Source organism: Populus euphratica, unplaced genomic scaffold (assembly GCF_000495115.2).
Source record: "Populus euphratica unplaced genomic scaffold, PopEup_1.0 scaffold2968.1, whole genome shotgun sequence".
NCBI classification, from domain to species: Eukaryota; Viridiplantae; Streptophyta; class Magnoliopsida; order Malpighiales; family Salicaceae; genus Populus; species Populus euphratica.
In genome coordinates this window covers 1-16,227 of record NW_011502814.1, presented here as the reverse complement: position 1 = coordinate 16,227, position 16,227 = coordinate 1, and the positions used below count along the sequence as shown (strand labels likewise).

Below are 16,227 nucleotides of genomic sequence, written 5' to 3'. Positions count from 1 at the left end.
TATATAAAAAAAGACTCCAATATGAGATCTCTTGAGATTTTTTCTTATTAGCTGAAATATAATCATAAACTCGCTTTAATTATTATTGTTGTTGAACTCATTATTTATTTATTATTTTTTAATATAAATTTAAATAATATTATTTTAATTTTTTTATATCTCACAATTAATCTATTGAAAAGAATTATCAAATTAATATAATTTTAATTAGGTTGGGAAAATCTAACAATATTAACCTTTTATTTAATTTATTTCAAGTTTAGTCTAAATTAGATTTTGAATCAATAAGTTTTCAAATTAGCACATTAAACTCAAAAAATAATTGTTTTGTTTTTTGATTGAATCTAATATTTTAAAATATTTTTACTTGAAAAAATATTTAATTGATCATTTTATATGTTTTTTTATGATTTTAATATAGTAATATAAAAAATTGTTTTAATATATTTTTAAAAAATACCTTACATTATATTATCAAATACACTTAATCAAATTTAAATAATTCCCAAAAACATTATATTAAATGATCAACCTATTTTTATATTCATCTCTCTAAAATAGAAAAAGAAAATACGTGATCATGACATTTGTCTATCTTCCATTTTGTTCACCCCCACTACACTAAAATATATAAAAACAGCACCCCCACCTCTCCCTTGAAACTCCAAACCCAGCTGTCTCCACCTCTCCATTTTCCTCACTAATTATTTTCTCAAAATTCAATTTAAAAATTTCTTATTCCGAATAAAAAATAATTTTTAATTAACACAAAGCACAAAAATCCTACGAAAAAACAACTATAAAAAACCCAAAAAAATCTGTTTTATTTTTTTTCATTTTAAATTTACAAAGCGCACACCCAAAAAAAAAAAGTACTCAATTACTACCATGCCGCCGCCACCACCGTCGTCGTCGTCATCATCATCAACGGCGACATCCTTCTGTTCTTTCTCAAACCGTTGCCACAGCCATGAGGAGTCTTCCTCGTCTTCCTCGTCATCATCATCATCACTCAACCCCCACCGCAACAATCGCCACCGTAGTGTCCGATCATCCTCCGCCATCGAATCAATCTCTCGATTACCATCAATAAGAGAAACCCAATTTTTATTATCCCTTCAAAATAAAGAAATCTCAGGCATTTTACAGAAGTGGGTGAATTATGGTAAAGGTTGGCGTCCTCGTTTTTTCCTTCTCGATGATGGGGTCTTATCTTACTACAAAACCAATGGCCGCCGCCGCCACCACCACCACCGTAAGAAAAATACCCCCCCTGGAGAAGATATTTCACGTTGGATCTCTCGCCTTGGAAATCCCATTGGGGAAATTCATCTCAAGGTGAATTTTTTTAAAAGTTTTTTTTTTAATCAAATTGTTAGCAGTGCTCAGAAATAGAAAAATTAACTGAATTTTTGATGATTTGGTGATTGTTTTTTATGGGTTTTTAGGTTTCTTCTATTAAGGAGAGTAGATCGGATGACAAGAGGTTTTCGATATTTACGGGGACAAAAACGTTGCATTTGAGGGCGGGGAGCAGGGAGGAGAGAGTGGAATGGATGGAGGCCTTGCAGGCGGTGAAGGATTTGTATCCGCGGATACCAAATAGTGGTGAGCTGACGGGAAATGGGGGGCTGGTGGTGGTTTCGACGAAAAGGTTGAGGCAAAGATTGATGGAGGAAGGATTGAGTGAAGAGGCTATAAAAGAAAGTGAACAAATAATGACGGATGAATTTTCACTTCTTCATAACCACCTTGTGGTCCTCAAGCAGAAACAGGCTCTGCTTGTCGACACATTGCGCCAATTAGAGGTATAAAGTACAATCAGAAAACCCATTTCAGTATTAAAGTGATTTTGTTTGTTATTTCTTTAATTCGTGTATGACTGTATATTTTTTCAGTCGGAGAAAGTAGATTTGGAGGACACGGTTGTTGATGAAAGCCAAAGGCAGCATGGAAATATGTCTGAATTAAGGCAACAGAAATCCGCCGGTATGTTTTGATAAAACTTAGTTTCATATGGTTACAATTAACATTATGTCTTGTCAGCCAATTGGCGCTGGTCCTTAACAGACACTGAACCTTGGAACTTAGTGTTTGTCTGTTTGAATGTGAAACAACTTAATTTGCGTTGTGTAATGATGATAGATTAATAGTGGGTTATGGAATAATTAAAGCTGACGTGTTTGTTAATCCTTCATGTTAGATTGAAATTTGAATGCAAGACTAGTAGTTGCTGTTTCTGTTATGCAATTATGCTGATGATATTTCTTGATTTAACTGTCAAAACATTTTGCTGGAAAATTATGCAAGATACTTTGAAAACACAATGATTGGACAGAAACAAACTATAGTGAGTTTCTAATTGACATTGTCATAAGTAATGAGGATGGCTCATACATGTTTATTTGTTTTAGCAGCTGATTATATGGAAGAAGAAATGTTTTGGAGTACCAGCCATGGATTCTATAATTAACTTTTGTTTGGTTGAATTATAGTTTTGCTTTGTTAGAAGTTCCTTTGTTCTGAAAATGGATGCTATGAAATACTTTCAGCTGCCTTGCATAGCGCCTTGTATGTGAATGATGAGCTGTCTGTGAATGGGTTAAATGAGGCACCTCAATATGCTTTTATGATGAATTCCTGTGGCCTGTTACTTTAGCCTTGTCTGAAGTTTCTCTGCTTCAAAATTCCCAAGTTGATTGCTATAATAGTAGCTATATTCGTCCATTGTTACTGTTGCATCAATTTGCCATATATTTTTTTAAATCAAACTCATTTACATGCATACCTATTTCTAATTGATTTATCATGGATAATTGAAAACCAACACCTGGCCTCTCGCCCTCTGTCTCTTGCTTGAGTCTTCAATATTTAGCTGTTTTCTCTGTTTCCTTTTGAACTGTGTCATCCATTTTAACTTTATCTTTTAACCCTCTTTGTGTGGAATTTATGTAGAGGGAAGTGCAAGTGGCTCTGATGATGATCATGACAGGCATGATGCTGCAGAGGAGGAAACAGATGATGAAGATGATGATGATGAATTCCTTGATACTCAAGATTTTCTTTCATCAAGTTCGTTTAAAAGTGCTGAATCTGAATTTCAGAAAACACCATATGATTCTGATGAAGACGTAGGCCCGCTTGATATTGAAGATGGCATGGATTCCTGTATCAAATTTGTTGGATCTAACTACTCTTGTGTTATGAGGCGAAAGAAATTGCCTGATCCAGTTGAAAAGGAGAAGGGGGTCAGTCTTTGGTCAATGATTAAAGATAATATCGGGAAGGATCTCACTAGAGTTTGTCTTCCAGTTTATTTCAATGAGCCCATCTCTTCTTTACAGAAATGTTTTGAGGATTTGGAATACTCGTTCCTTCTAGATCGAGCCTATGAGTTTGGTAAAATGGTAGGTTCATCCTTTCTTGTTGTTTCTTATCCTTTTCTGATAGTTGATTTAAAAAAAACCATATACTTGTTATTTAGTCAATGTACCGTTGCTGGTTACAAACTTTTTGGGGTATGCCTGCCACTAGCGTTTACTATTTTCGAAACCATGCTAGTTTTACTTGTCTTGCAAAAGCAAAGTTATGATTTTGCCTACTTGAAACTAGTGTCTACCAAAGAGACTTGTTGCTTGCGCCTATTATTGTTTTATTACAGCCATCGCATGATTTCTTAAGAAGCTATGGAGATGGAAGTTATACTTTAAATGCTCTGTTGTGAACTACTGTTAACCAGACTGTTGCTGCTGTATGGTCTGTGTGTTTGTGAGTGGAAGTGTGCTCCTAAATCCTAGTGCTCTCAGTGCCAAGTGTGCAGTTTTTTAGTTTTCTTGGAAGAATTTTCGACAAATCACCCTCTCACCCTATACTGTTCTCTTAATGTGCTTATGATCTTGGCATATTTTTTGTAGGGTAATAGCCTTATGAGAGCACTCAATGTGGCAGCGTTTGCAGTATCAGGATATGCCTCTACTGATGGAAGACATTGCAAGCCATTCAATCCACTACTAGGGGAAACATATGAGGCCGATTATCCTGATAAAGGCATTCGCTTTATCTCTGAGAAGGTGTCTCTGTCACTGCTAGACGCACCATAAGCAATTGTTATTCTTTATTTATACACGTCTAATATGACATGCCTTTTTATGGTTGCTTCTGAAAAGAAAAATATTATGTAATTGAAAGCGTATTTGCACACATTTACACATTGTCAGTAAGTAGCAAATGCCTCTATTGATTTTCAAGGCTCATCTTGAAACAGGTTAGTCATCACCCAATGGTTGTTGCCTGCCATTGTGAGGGTCGAGGCTGGAAATTTTGGGGTGAAAGTAATTTAAAAAGTAAATTTTGGGGTCGTTCAATTCAACTTGATCCTGTTGGCACCTTAACACTAGAGTTTGATGATGGAGAAATTTTCCAGTGGAGTAAGGTTTGTTTTGGCATTTTACAGCTCTTACCATTCCTTATAAGATTCCTGCTAAGCTGTCTTTCACTTATCAGGTGACAACATCCATTTACAACCTCATCTTAGGGAAACTATACTGTGATCATTATGGTACAATGAAGATACAGGGGAATCAGAAATACTCCTGCAAGCTAAAATTCAAAGAGCAGTCACTCATTGACAGGAATCCCCACCAGGTTCCAATATCCCCATTTCCATATTTTTCATCAAAGTAAATGATCCATCTTGAATTGCATTTTAATAAAGCAACTAATGTGTAGTCATTGTACTACTGAAGCACTTGACTGCTTGAAAGAATAGTGATGCTAGTGTTCCAGGAATATATTGGGAGTTTCTGTACTCGTAGATTTATTAGAAAATATCTCTTTTTCTAAAAATTTCTTTTTCCAGGTCCACTTAAGGTCCACATCATGCTGTATAATATTTCGCTTATGTTTTGTCTCCAAAGTCACTTTTTCTTTTTAATTTCGTTAAACTTGTATCCTACAGGCTAAACTCAGGTTTTTTGTTCTAATGATAGTTTGATTCCTGGCTTGTTCTTTTCTGTTGGTTGTATAGTCAAATTTGTATACCCGTGCACATTACTTTAGAGGTTCTGCCCTTTCATGTAACAATTTCCAACACATTTTCTTTAATGATATTAAGCTTGCTTGCTGCAAAATCATTTGACCGTTAGCTTGTCACCCATAAGACTATCAATATTTGTCTGTTGATGTTTCCCCTCATATCAGGTTCTTATTGCATTATCTCATTTTGTGAATGAATCATGATTAGGCATTACCATTAATTGCAGCAATACTATTTGTTCTCTAGGTACTAGGTGGTGTTCAAGATAAGAATGGTAAAACAGTGGCAAGTTTATTTGGCAAATGGGATGATAGCATGCACTATAAAATTAATGGTGGTTCAAGGAATGCGAACGGATCAGAGCCCCATTTGCTCTGGAAGCGGAGTAAACCATCAAAGCATCTGACCAGATATAATCTAACACGCTTTGCTATAACTCTGAATGAGCTCACACCGGAGCTTAAGGTTGGTGAAAGATTTGTATATGATAAATATCTTTCTTTACAAGAAATGCCATGTCTCACTGCTCCTCTGCAGTAGAGAACAAGGTATCCATTCGTAGCTGCTGACATTAAATATATATGCAGGAGAAACTGCCATCAACAGACTCCAGGCTGAGACCTGATCAGAGATGCTTAGAAAATGGAGAGTATACAAAGGCCAATGAAGAGAAGTTACGACTAGAGCAGAGGCAACGACAGGTACATACATGCATCAAGGAGTGATCATGTTGTATTTACGTACACACTTGCAATACACTTCTACCGGCTACTGTTTATGAAATGTAGTAAATTAGAGGATAATAAGAATTCTTTTCAACAATGACAGGCACGGAAGATGCAAGAGAGAGGCTGGAAGCCTCGGTGGTTTGTGAAGGAGAAAGGTGGTGAAACTTACAGCTATATTGGTGGTTACTGGGAAGCCAAGGAAAGGGGCAACTGGGATTCATGTCCTGATATCTTTGGCCAAGTACCCACCGATCAAAATTTTGACTAGCAGCATAATCTGCACCTTTCTTTTCTTTTGATTTACACCATTCTTTATTTCCTCTTTCCTGAATATATTCAAAGCGAAAAATAAATTTGTTTCAAAGGAAAAAAGAAAAAGAAAATTGTTTCCAGAAGTACTGCAAGGATCAACTGACATTTACAGTATACAACAAAAATGTAATGATGGTTCTGCATACCCTAGAAATACATCTAGTTCTTGAGTCTGGATCGAAATATTTAGCTCATCTAGGATGAGAGTCTAATTTTTATATTATCATTTTGGATTTGAATGTTGAGACAGAAGGAAATTTTCGATGAATTTATTCGTTAGAACGCGAACCTGAACAAGCAAAAAAGGCCTAGGGCCTAGGTTTTTAGTTGTGGTTGTAGCTATGATCGTAAAAGTATATGATAATATATGTTGTTAAAATGATTTCATGTTAATTTCAAATCTCAAAATCTTGGTTTTAGGAATTTTATAAGATGTTTTTTACATTAGCCGTGGAAGATTAGAAAAAAAAAAAACTCAAGAACTTAAAAGTAATAAAAATTCTTTTTTGGTCAAATGTGTTCTTAGTTTCCAGGTGCTAAGTTTGGTTGGTCACTTATAGATCATATTAGAGTTGGATTTTGCTTCTTCTAATACACTAAGATAATTTTTTATAAATGTTATTTTTTCAAATATTTTTTATTTAAAAATAAATTAAAATGATATTTTTTTTTATTTTTTAAATTTTTTTTTGACATTAAAACATTCTAAAAACATAAAATATTAATTTAGACAAATTTTTTTAAAAAATCATAGACAGGTTATCTATTATGTCATGTTTATGTTTTTTCATTAGTTTCTCAAAATTAAAATTTGTATATCATAAAACTATCAAGTTTAAATTTCAAATCTATACATTAAAATCCTAAACATAAGAACTATAAATCATGTGTTATATTTAAAATATGTTTATATTAAAAATAGTAAATAAATCGGGCTCGGCCGGGTTGGGGCTTGCTTCAATTGAAGTCCCAGTCTGCCTTTGTCTCCATCTCGAGTTAAATCGGATAAAAAATCCAATTTAATCAAATCAAATAACTTCAAATATCCACTAGATAAAATAAAATTAGCATATGCTAATGCTAGCCCTTCATCTACTGTTAAAAAAGAGAGAAAAAACAATCGAAGTCTCTTACAGGGGACATACTTGTATAGATATAGGAAGTATTGTACATGTACAGACCATGCCGCGCCCTCAAGGGCATCTCCCTGCCATGGAAAGAGGCAAAAAAAAACAAAAAAAAAATCAAACATCGCCTTGATGTGTCCTTGCAAGGCCTGTTGTCACCAGACGCTCATGGCATGATAGCACAGAAAAGGAGCTGTGAAGCTTTATGCTTCCATAACATGGCGAAATCAAGCAAGAAGTTCAGCAATGCATGTTCTCAAGCATTGCTCCCCTGTTCTATTCTCTAGTCTTTTTTTTTTTAAAGCACTCTCCCTCCTTGCCCTTTGAACATCTTCGACATCTCATTCCCATGGATACACATGCACTTGTTTACAGGAATGGCTATGGATGCTCATTGGTCAGGTCTTTTACTCCTCAAACTCGACTCGAACACAAAACCTGATTGTGTATGGATTTTTTACATTAAAAACTGACCTGATAAGATTTCAGGTGTTTGTTGAATATTCTTAACCCCAGACTCGAATTCTATAGTTTACAGCTATTTAATACATAATTAACTTGGTACATATATAATTTTCTCAAATTTTAATATTATTTATTTATTTCAAGTTAGGTTAGGTAAAGTATTATTCATACCCAACCCAACACCTGAGCTTCTACATTCGAGTTTTACCCGAACTTGTTCAGGTCTAAAAACTCCCTACCCAATCTAGTTGATGGTGTCACTTGGATCTTGGTGAAATTACTATCCTTATTTGATTAACAAATCTATTCTCTCAAAATTATATTTCTTTTCTTAAAATTATATAAGATTTTGAACTAAATCATGAACGGAGAAGAATTAAATAAATTTATTATTTATAATATTTTAAATTGACTGGATGAATTCGCTTAACCTTTTAAATAAACATTTTCAAATAAAATATTTACAATGACAATGGTGTAAATTGATACTTGAAGAACAGTTAGGACATATACCTATAACTAAGACACCTATTCTAACTGATGCCCTTTCTTGTATGGATGTCCACCAAGGAGACTGCCATTAAAAATTAGCTTTTATAATGGTTCTGTATACCTTAGTAATTGTTACAGTTTCTGTATATATGGTAATTAGTGGCTGACACTTCACCTGTCTGGGCAGAGGATTTAACACCAGCTAAAGAAATTTATATACCACTATAGCTTTGAGAAATAAAATGGAAAATACAAAAAGAAAAAGAAAAAACAGAGCAATGTTCAAACCTTTAGAGGATAAATTGAAAATAAATTAAAATAATATACCTTAATTTGGTCAAAAACCCAAGTTATAAAGAATAAAACTTAATTCTTAATTTATTAACTATTTTTTGTCTTTTAAAAAAATTAAAATCAATTCTGATTAGTTTAGATTAATTTTTTTAATATATAATTTAAATTTTATTTTAAATTGATTATCAAATTAAGTTTTATAATTATAATTGATGAAGAAATTAGAAACATAATAATAGTTTTTTTCTCTCTTTCTTGGTGAAATTGATCAAATTCTAATCAACTTCATTAAAAAGAATAATTTGAGATGTCAATCATGTTTAGGGTTTGAAGAATTTAAGAAAAGTCTAAGTAAATTATTTTGCTTGGATAAATCATGCATTGTCTTGGACAACTAAGATGCACTGGCTTATTAAAAAAAATAAAAAAGTATTGTGTATATGCTGGAGATGTTGTCGGTCCAAGCAAAATTATTCTACATTATCATCTTAAATTTTAAATAACAAAAATCTTAAATTGGTAAAAAACTAATTTTTTATGAATTTATAAATTAAGTAATTAATAAATTATTTTAAATCTAATAATAATATATTTGATTTAGTATCACAAAAAGTGAAAAAAAAAGAGAGAATATACCAAAAAAAAAAACCTTGGAACACCTACCATCGTGTACTCCATCTATTAAACTAAACTACTCACATATATTTATTAATATCCCATATTAAATTGATACGATCTGTATTTCTATTTTTATATGTTTTTTTTATTTTTAATCTATTTTTGGAAAAAAAATTACAAATCACTAAAATCATATAAACTTTAATTTGATTGTTAATTATCATATATAGTTTAATTTAAATATATACAATAATAATTACTTTATTTTTTTATAAAAATATCTAAAATATAAAAAAAAACAAAAAAAAGCCAATTGAAACAAGTTTTAAAATAAAAATAGAAACTTTGACAAATCTATTAAATAATAAAGAATGATTTGTTCATGATCTCTTTCATTCATTTTTTTAGTCAATTACACTCTACAAATATTTGTGGGTTGCATTATCAATCAAACCATCTTTAAATTAATCAATTTACATAAATCAAGAAATGTTCTTCCTACCTTAATTATTTCTTCCCTTTCTCCCAAATACACTTAAAATACCCCCAACTAAACCCTAAATTCCTCATCAATACCTAAAATCACCGTTATAAAATCTGAAATGGCTCACGGGTTATTTAACCAACTCTCAATTTATTGATTTTTTTTATTAAAATAATATTGTTTTATTACCCGACCTTAACCGTGTAGGTTTTACTAACCCATTTTACTCACTATATTTCTTAAAACACAAAAAAATGATCCCTCTCTGCAACAAAGCCTGCTGACAACCTTCCCTAGACAGACACCAAAAACAACAACAAAAGACGGCCCATTCCCTCTCTCTCTCTGTCTTTGGTCTTTTGCTTTTTCTCTTCCCTTCCGCTGTTTTTTTCTGCCATTTCTCTCGCCCATTCTTCAAAGCAACAGGAAAGCTACATTTTTTTTTTTGACTCACAAAAGAGCAAGAAAACCGCTTAAGAATATAGCACAGTCGCCGGAAATGTTTCCGCCGGTGCATTTTCCGGTATAAAAAGCAAAATGCAAGAGACCCTTCTGGCCACACTATCAGAAAACCCCAAAATCAAAGCCAAAAACAGCAAAGATGTGTCTCTGCTAGTCCCCTCACCGTGCCATATAGTGACCACAAGAACCCGATCCCAGCCCAACTACCGGCGCGTGACTCCCACGCGTGACGCGACGATCACCACCATCACTTCTCTTATTGACGCTGGCTGTTCCTTGGTGGAGAAGGTGCTGCCCAATGGGGATATTTATACTGGGGGGTTGGTGGATGGCGTGCCACATGGGAAGGGGAAGTATTTGTGGTGTGATGGGTGTATGTATGAAGGAGAGTGGAAGAAAGGGAAGGCTAATGGATGTGGGAAGTTTTCTTGGCCATCAGGAGCTACTTATGAAGGTCAGTTTAAGTTAGGGAGAATGGATGGTTACGGTACTTTTATTGGTGTAGATGGTGAAGTTTATAGTGGAAATTGGGTGAGTGATAAAAAGCATGGCTTTGGTGAGAAAAGGTACGCCAATGGGGATGTTTATCAAGGTTTGTGGAAGTTTAATTTGCAGGATGGGGAAGGGAAGTATAGGTGGTGTAATGGGAATGAGTACGTTGGTGAGTGGAAACATGGGGTGATATCTGGGAAAGGCGTATTGGTTTGGGCTAATGGGAAGAGGTATGAAGGGTACTGGGAAAATGGGGTGCCTAAAGGGAAAGGAATGTTTACATTTGGTAGTGGGAATGTGAATGGGAGAGTTCTTGGTGGTGGAGAGGATTTTAAAGGGTTGGCATTGGATCCAGTAGTTGGGGCTGGGGGAGGGAGGAAGAGGTCATCAGTGGATGGGAATTTTCCTCGGATTTGTATTTGGGAGTTGGATGGGGAGGCTGGTGATATTACTTGTGATATTGTTGATAATGTGGAGGCTTCTATGTTTTATAGAGATGGTAATGATGATAATGGAGGTGGATGTGAGGGTAATGTGCAGCAGCAGCTGCAGCCAGGTAGAAGTCCTTGTAGTTCTGTTGATGGTGAGGTTAATAAGAAACAAGGACAAACGATTTCGAAAGGGCACAAGAATTATGATTTGATGCTTAATCTTCAACTGGGTATCAGGTGCTCTCTTACTGGTCAATATGGGGTTTTTTGATGGGATTTTATAGAGTTTGGATTAATAATTTGTCTCTTTTTTTTTTTTTGGGTAGGCATTCTGTGGGGAAACATGATGCAATAATGAGGGAACTAAGACACAGTGATTTTGATCCTAAAGAAAAGTTCTGGACAAGGTTTCCACCGGAAGGATCAAAGTCTACGCCTCCACATCAATCCGTGGATTTCAGATGGAAGGATTATTGTCCCATGGTATTCAGGTATTGTTTTCAGGAATTTTTTTTTGCTGATTTTTTGGAACTTATAATGTTTTATTACTTCATTTTTAATCTTCTGTTGAATGTCCAAGAAAGGAGATAATGAATCTGTCTCTGATTTCCTATGTTATGGTGGTGGTTGGTTTGTTTGGTATTTAGACATCTGAGGGAATTGTTTGCAATAGATCCAGTGAATTACATGCTAGCGATTTGTGGAAGTGATGCACCTAGAGAATTTTCTTCCCCTGGGAAGAGTGGAAGCTTCTTTTATCTAACCCAAGATGATCGTTTCATGATCAAAACTGTGAAAAAATCTGAAGTCAAGGTTAGTAATTTAGCTACCCTAAATTCTCAATTCAACATGTTACAAAGCAGCAAATGTATGAAAGTGATTATTACTCAAGTAGAAATAAGTAGGGGGATTAAGATGCTTCTGTATACCAATTTAAGTCTTAGAAACTTACTCTTAATTTTTATCATGTGGATAGATTTTCACAACCTATTGTGAACCATATTCAGGTTCTTATTAAGATGCTTCCAAGTTACTACCAACATGTTTGCCAGTACAAGAACTCCTTGGTAACGAAGTTCTTTGGTGTACATTGTGTTAAACCAGTGGGAGGTCAAAAGGTATAATCACGATGGTGTAGTTTTCATTGAGATGTTCTTTCTACATAATGTATAATCATATTCTAATTACTGTTCACAATGCAATGTAATTCCAGACTCGTTTTGTTGTAATGGGAAACCTGTTTTGTTCCGAGTACCGCATCCATAAACGCTTTGACTTGAAAGGTTCTTCTCACGGACGCACGACTGACAAGCTTGAGGGTGAAATTGATGAAACAACCACACTTAAGGACCTTGATCTAAAGTTTGTATTTCGCCTGGAACGGTCATGGTTTAATGAACTCATTAGGTAGATTCCACAGCATAGCACTTTTTTCATTTTGTTCCAAGTTTTGCATCCTTTATCTTGTTCTTTGGTGAGGCACTAATCTTGAGAGGTTAACATGTGTTTGTCTTCTGTTCTTTCTTTCTCAGTCAAATTTATAGGGACTGTGAATTCTTAGAAGCAGAGAGAATTATGGATTATAGTCTTCTAATTGGTCTTCACTTCCGTGATGATTACTCGAGTGAGGAGATGATGTCGCCAAATGACAAGCATTTTGGTAAATTTCTTTTATCCTGTAATTCTGCTACCTTAAAAATTTACAACAATCGACCTTGAGGTAATTTGGTTTTGTGTTTCTGTATCAGAAAAAAGAAATTCACATCACGAGGAAACATCGATGCGGGGTTATCATTTGCTGCCCAATATGGATTGGGTCATGGAAGGCCGGTATGTATTTTCCTTTTCTGAATTCATGTTTTTGCCCCTCCTAATTGTTAGTGCCTTGCTTTGTTTCTGCTTTCCTTTTCCCAAATCTATTTTCCTTATGTTAGGTTTTAGCCCTTGTAATTTTAACGACAAGCAAAGACATTTTTCCATGCTATCTCTTTTTTTGGGAATGTGTGCATGTGAAGTGGTGACGGAGAACTGTGGTGAAAGATATGAATGGTCAAGCATACATGATTATTGCAAAAATTATGCTTAGAGATGTTAAACTACATGATACATAGTCTATTTTTGGAAATTGGATTCTTTGACCTATTATTGTATGCCGGCTTCTCAGATGGTCCTGATTTTTAAATTTAGCTTTGGTTGCCATCAAAAGTCTAAATACTGGGGCCCTTAAGTGGTGTGGCATCTTCTTTTCTACTAAGCATGTGCCACATGTTTAACTTTAGTTGCCCAAGGACCCATAGTTTGGTTTTGAAAAGCAATGAAGACTGCTTCTTTCTTAAAATATCAATAAATCATCGACATATAGCCAATGAAATATGAGATATAATTCACAAAAAGTGAAGCTATAATTTGTGCTTGAGCTTTTCTTTTTTAATAGTGAATCATTTTCCCTTTCCCACATAGGAGCCCTGCATTTAATGATTTATTCCTTTGAATTCAATTCCTATTTGTTGGAATGACTCAAAGTGACTTAGGCTGTGGTGGCGAAATCGGGGGTAGCTTGTGGAGACCACCTTGCTTTCTTAGATAGAAACAAACTTTTACCCGGTCCTATTCCAGGCCTTTTTAGACGGTCAAATATAAATTATTAATGTGATTGACAACTGAAGCATTGATCTTGAAGTCTGCTCTGTCCTACAATGTTTTTGCCAATAATGATGCCTTAAAACCATGGTTGTAAATCAACGCTATTTTATCTGTCTGGAACATTGAAAATCAATGTGAAAAGGAAAATTAATGATGAAAAGTGTCTTCAAAGCGTAAGATTCGGCTGTGGTTGAGTGATCATTGTCATTTTTATCACATTTTGTTCTTTGTTTTGTTACTTTGAATTTTGGTGATTGTGTGATGCAATGTCAAGATTTTATCTGGCGCTGCATGCTTGAAGTACTCATATGAAATCTGTTCCAGGGGGCCATTCATCCGGCTGGGGGCAAATGTGCCTGCAAGAGCCGAGCGTGTAATGAGGACTACTGAAATGGATCAGTGCATGGGGGGTGGAAGTAACAATTCAACACCTTCACATAATGGTAATGAGATCTTCGATGTAGTTCTTCACTTTGGTATCATTGACATCCTCCAGGATTATGATATCAGCAAAAAGCTAGAGCATGCATACAAGTCCTTACAAGTGGATCCCACGTCTATCTCAGCTGTTGATCCCAAGTTATACTCGAAAAGATTCCGAGATTTCATACATAGAATCTTCATAGAGGACAAGTAATGGAAGGAAAGAATGGAAATTTATACATAATTTTTAACACTAAGAAATTAAACTCCCGCGATAACCCAAAAGAAAGATTTATGGCTGATGCATATTGTGAAGGAAGGCACGTTGATTGCTGATGCATTGGATGTGCTAAGGTGTTCATTGTTTATGGCTGAGTTTTTTAGATTAGCCATTATGTTATGTGTTAACTATGGAGAAGGTCTCAAGGGATTGGTTTGGCAATCTGAAGACTGAAGGCAGGCAACTAGAGCAATGTGTTTTCTTTAGTTGTTAGCAAGCCAAGAGCGTAGAAAGTAGAGAAATGGTTGCAAAATTGGGGAGGGGTTGGAAAATAACAAAGGGTACAGTCAAAAGTAAATACTTCTACAGACAATGTGGGATTGGGATTGAACAAAGTTCTTTTTGATGGCATGCTATTCAAAATTTTGAAAAAGATGGTTTGCCCCAGTGAGCGAGACAAAAAAGAACAAAATATTCAATGTCCCCCTTTGCCTCTCTCTTTCTCACTCTCATTCTGAATGAAATTCTAATGGGGTGTTTGCTTTTTCATTGAGTAAGCCATGTAAAGAAGCGAAAGGGAACAAGAAAGATGGGGGCTGTTTCCTTTTGCTCTTGCTCTCTATTTCACTCTCTATATTGGAAGTTTGAAAAACTTTAGGACAATAATACACTTTCACACTTGGAATGTCTTTTTGCGTTCCTTTGAACAATGCCAAGAAGATAAACAGTACGTCAAAGCGATAGGATGGTGATGATCCTGATGGATTGCTGCTGCTTTTGCTTCTCACCCATTGTCATGTCAAAAACTTAGTGCTATTTTCCTCGTCAACAAATCTAAGTTACCTGACAAATAATAATTCATAAGACCCTTTCGATCCAAAGAAAAAAAATAATAGAAAAGAAATCACTCCTCACACTAAGATTATTGAGATTGTGTTTTCAAGATACGAATAGCCTTGAAATTTCAATTTGCTGAGAGTTGAGTATATCGAATGTAGTTGATGTAGTCTTTCTACTTGTATTTCATTTAGTTAGACCTTTAATTCACTTCTTTTTTTTAATTTAATGTTATATACCAGAATTTTACTTGGCATGAAAGACAAGGGTAATCCAATTAAAACAAAAAACAAGAAAGAACATGTTGAGCACTAACATAAAATCTTTACGAGTCTCTCTTTTTTTCCTTTATTTTAATCTTCATTTCAATCACCTTAGAGATTTACCCACAAGTTATTTTTTTGCATGTCAATTCTTAGCTATTTATTGTTCTCTCTTCAATTTTTATATAACAAAATTAAGTTTTTTACCAACCAATTCTTAGCAAAATCATCCCATCATTGTATATAAATAAATGCTTTCACAAGACATTAAAATCTCCCATTATTCCTATTGAATACATGAAGGGTTGTATTCATGAAAAACTCCCTTTTTAAACCTCTATTTGAACTTAAAATCAATATAACAATATGGGAGTAAACTCATTTGTTAATTTCAATCACCACATTAATTCATAAATAGATGAATATAAAAACATAAGGATTAAATACTATTTTCTAAAACTACAATGTTAAATTAATTTTTTTTAAATTAGATCATTGTTATAGGGTTTCTTTAGGTTTGAGCAATGCAAGTTTGGTGTTTTAATAATGTTTATTTTTTAATTTAATAATAGTCCCAAATTTATTATTAATTGGTGTTGGTGTCTTGAAGCTAATGACAAACTGGCAAGAAAAATAAAAGTTGTATATAGAAAAGAAGATAGGAAAAAAAAAATAATAAAAACCATGCAATAAGAGAACTTTCTTGTGTATTGATACTTTTCATTAATTATTTTAAATTATAGCATTAAATGATGAAGAACCAACTCAAATACTATATCTCAATCAATAATCTCTTCCTAAAAAACCAATTTATTTCTAATTAACATCAAGGATTTTCACCTTTTGAAGTGAGGTGGGGAAAAAAATGAAACAATATTCATCAAAATTTGTAACTTGAAAA

At 34.2% G+C, this 16,227-nt stretch overlaps 2 protein-coding genes across 2 annotated transcripts; both read left to right on the top strand.

The window, feature by feature from the left end:
• Positions 1–813: 813 nt before the first annotated feature.
• On the top strand, positions 814–6,363 carry LOC105119474 (oxysterol-binding protein-related protein 1B-like). The gene is made up of 10 exons (XM_011017617.1): positions 814–1,338; positions 1,449–1,808; positions 1,899–1,989; positions 2,956–3,407; positions 3,915–4,070; positions 4,265–4,432; positions 4,504–4,644; positions 5,282–5,500; positions 5,623–5,736; positions 5,864–6,363. Exons 1-10 carry the CDS (start codon positions 889–891, stop codon positions 6,029–6,031), a joined length of 2,319 nt encoding a protein of 772 aa, XP_011015919.1. The 5' UTR covers positions 814–888; the 3' UTR covers positions 6,032–6,363.
• A 3,427-nt stretch (positions 6,364–9,790) lies between these two features.
• LOC105119473 (phosphatidylinositol 4-phosphate 5-kinase 1-like) lies at positions 9,791–14,659 on the top strand. Its single transcript, XM_011017616.1, has 8 exons — positions 9,791–11,177; positions 11,267–11,431; positions 11,588–11,753; positions 11,948–12,058; positions 12,154–12,347; positions 12,473–12,600; positions 12,689–12,770; positions 13,908–14,659. The coding sequence occupies exons 1-8, from the start codon at positions 10,093–10,095 to the stop codon at positions 14,218–14,220; spliced, it is 2,244 nt and encodes a 747-aa protein (XP_011015918.1). The 5' UTR covers positions 9,791–10,092; the 3' UTR covers positions 14,221–14,659.
• Positions 14,660–16,227: the final 1,568 nt, after the last annotated feature.

Excerpts from the sequence above, each read along its gene's own strand:
- LOC105119474 (XM_011017617.1), top strand. The coding sequence starts at position 889 with ATGCCGCCGCCACCACCGTCGTCGTCGTCATCATCATCAACGGCGACA. Across the intron at positions 1,339-1,448 it reads TTGGGGAAATTCATCTCAAG|GTTTCTTCTATTAAGGAGAG; the intron begins GTGAATTTTTTT and ends ATGGGTTTTTAG. Across the intron at positions 1,990-2,955 it reads AAGGCAACAGAAATCCGCCG|AGGGAAGTGCAAGTGGCTCT; the intron begins GTATGTTTTGAT and ends GAATTTATGTAG.
- LOC105119473 (XM_011017616.1), top strand. The coding sequence starts at position 10,093 with ATGCAAGAGACCCTTCTGGCCACACTATCAGAAAACCCCAAAATCAAA. Across the intron at positions 11,178-11,266 it reads AATCTTCAACTGGGTATCAG|GCATTCTGTGGGGAAACATG; the intron begins GTGCTCTCTTAC and ends TTTTTTGGGTAG. Across the intron at positions 12,348-12,472 it reads TGGTTTAATGAACTCATTAG|TCAAATTTATAGGGACTGTG; the intron begins GTAGATTCCACA and ends TTTCTTTCTCAG.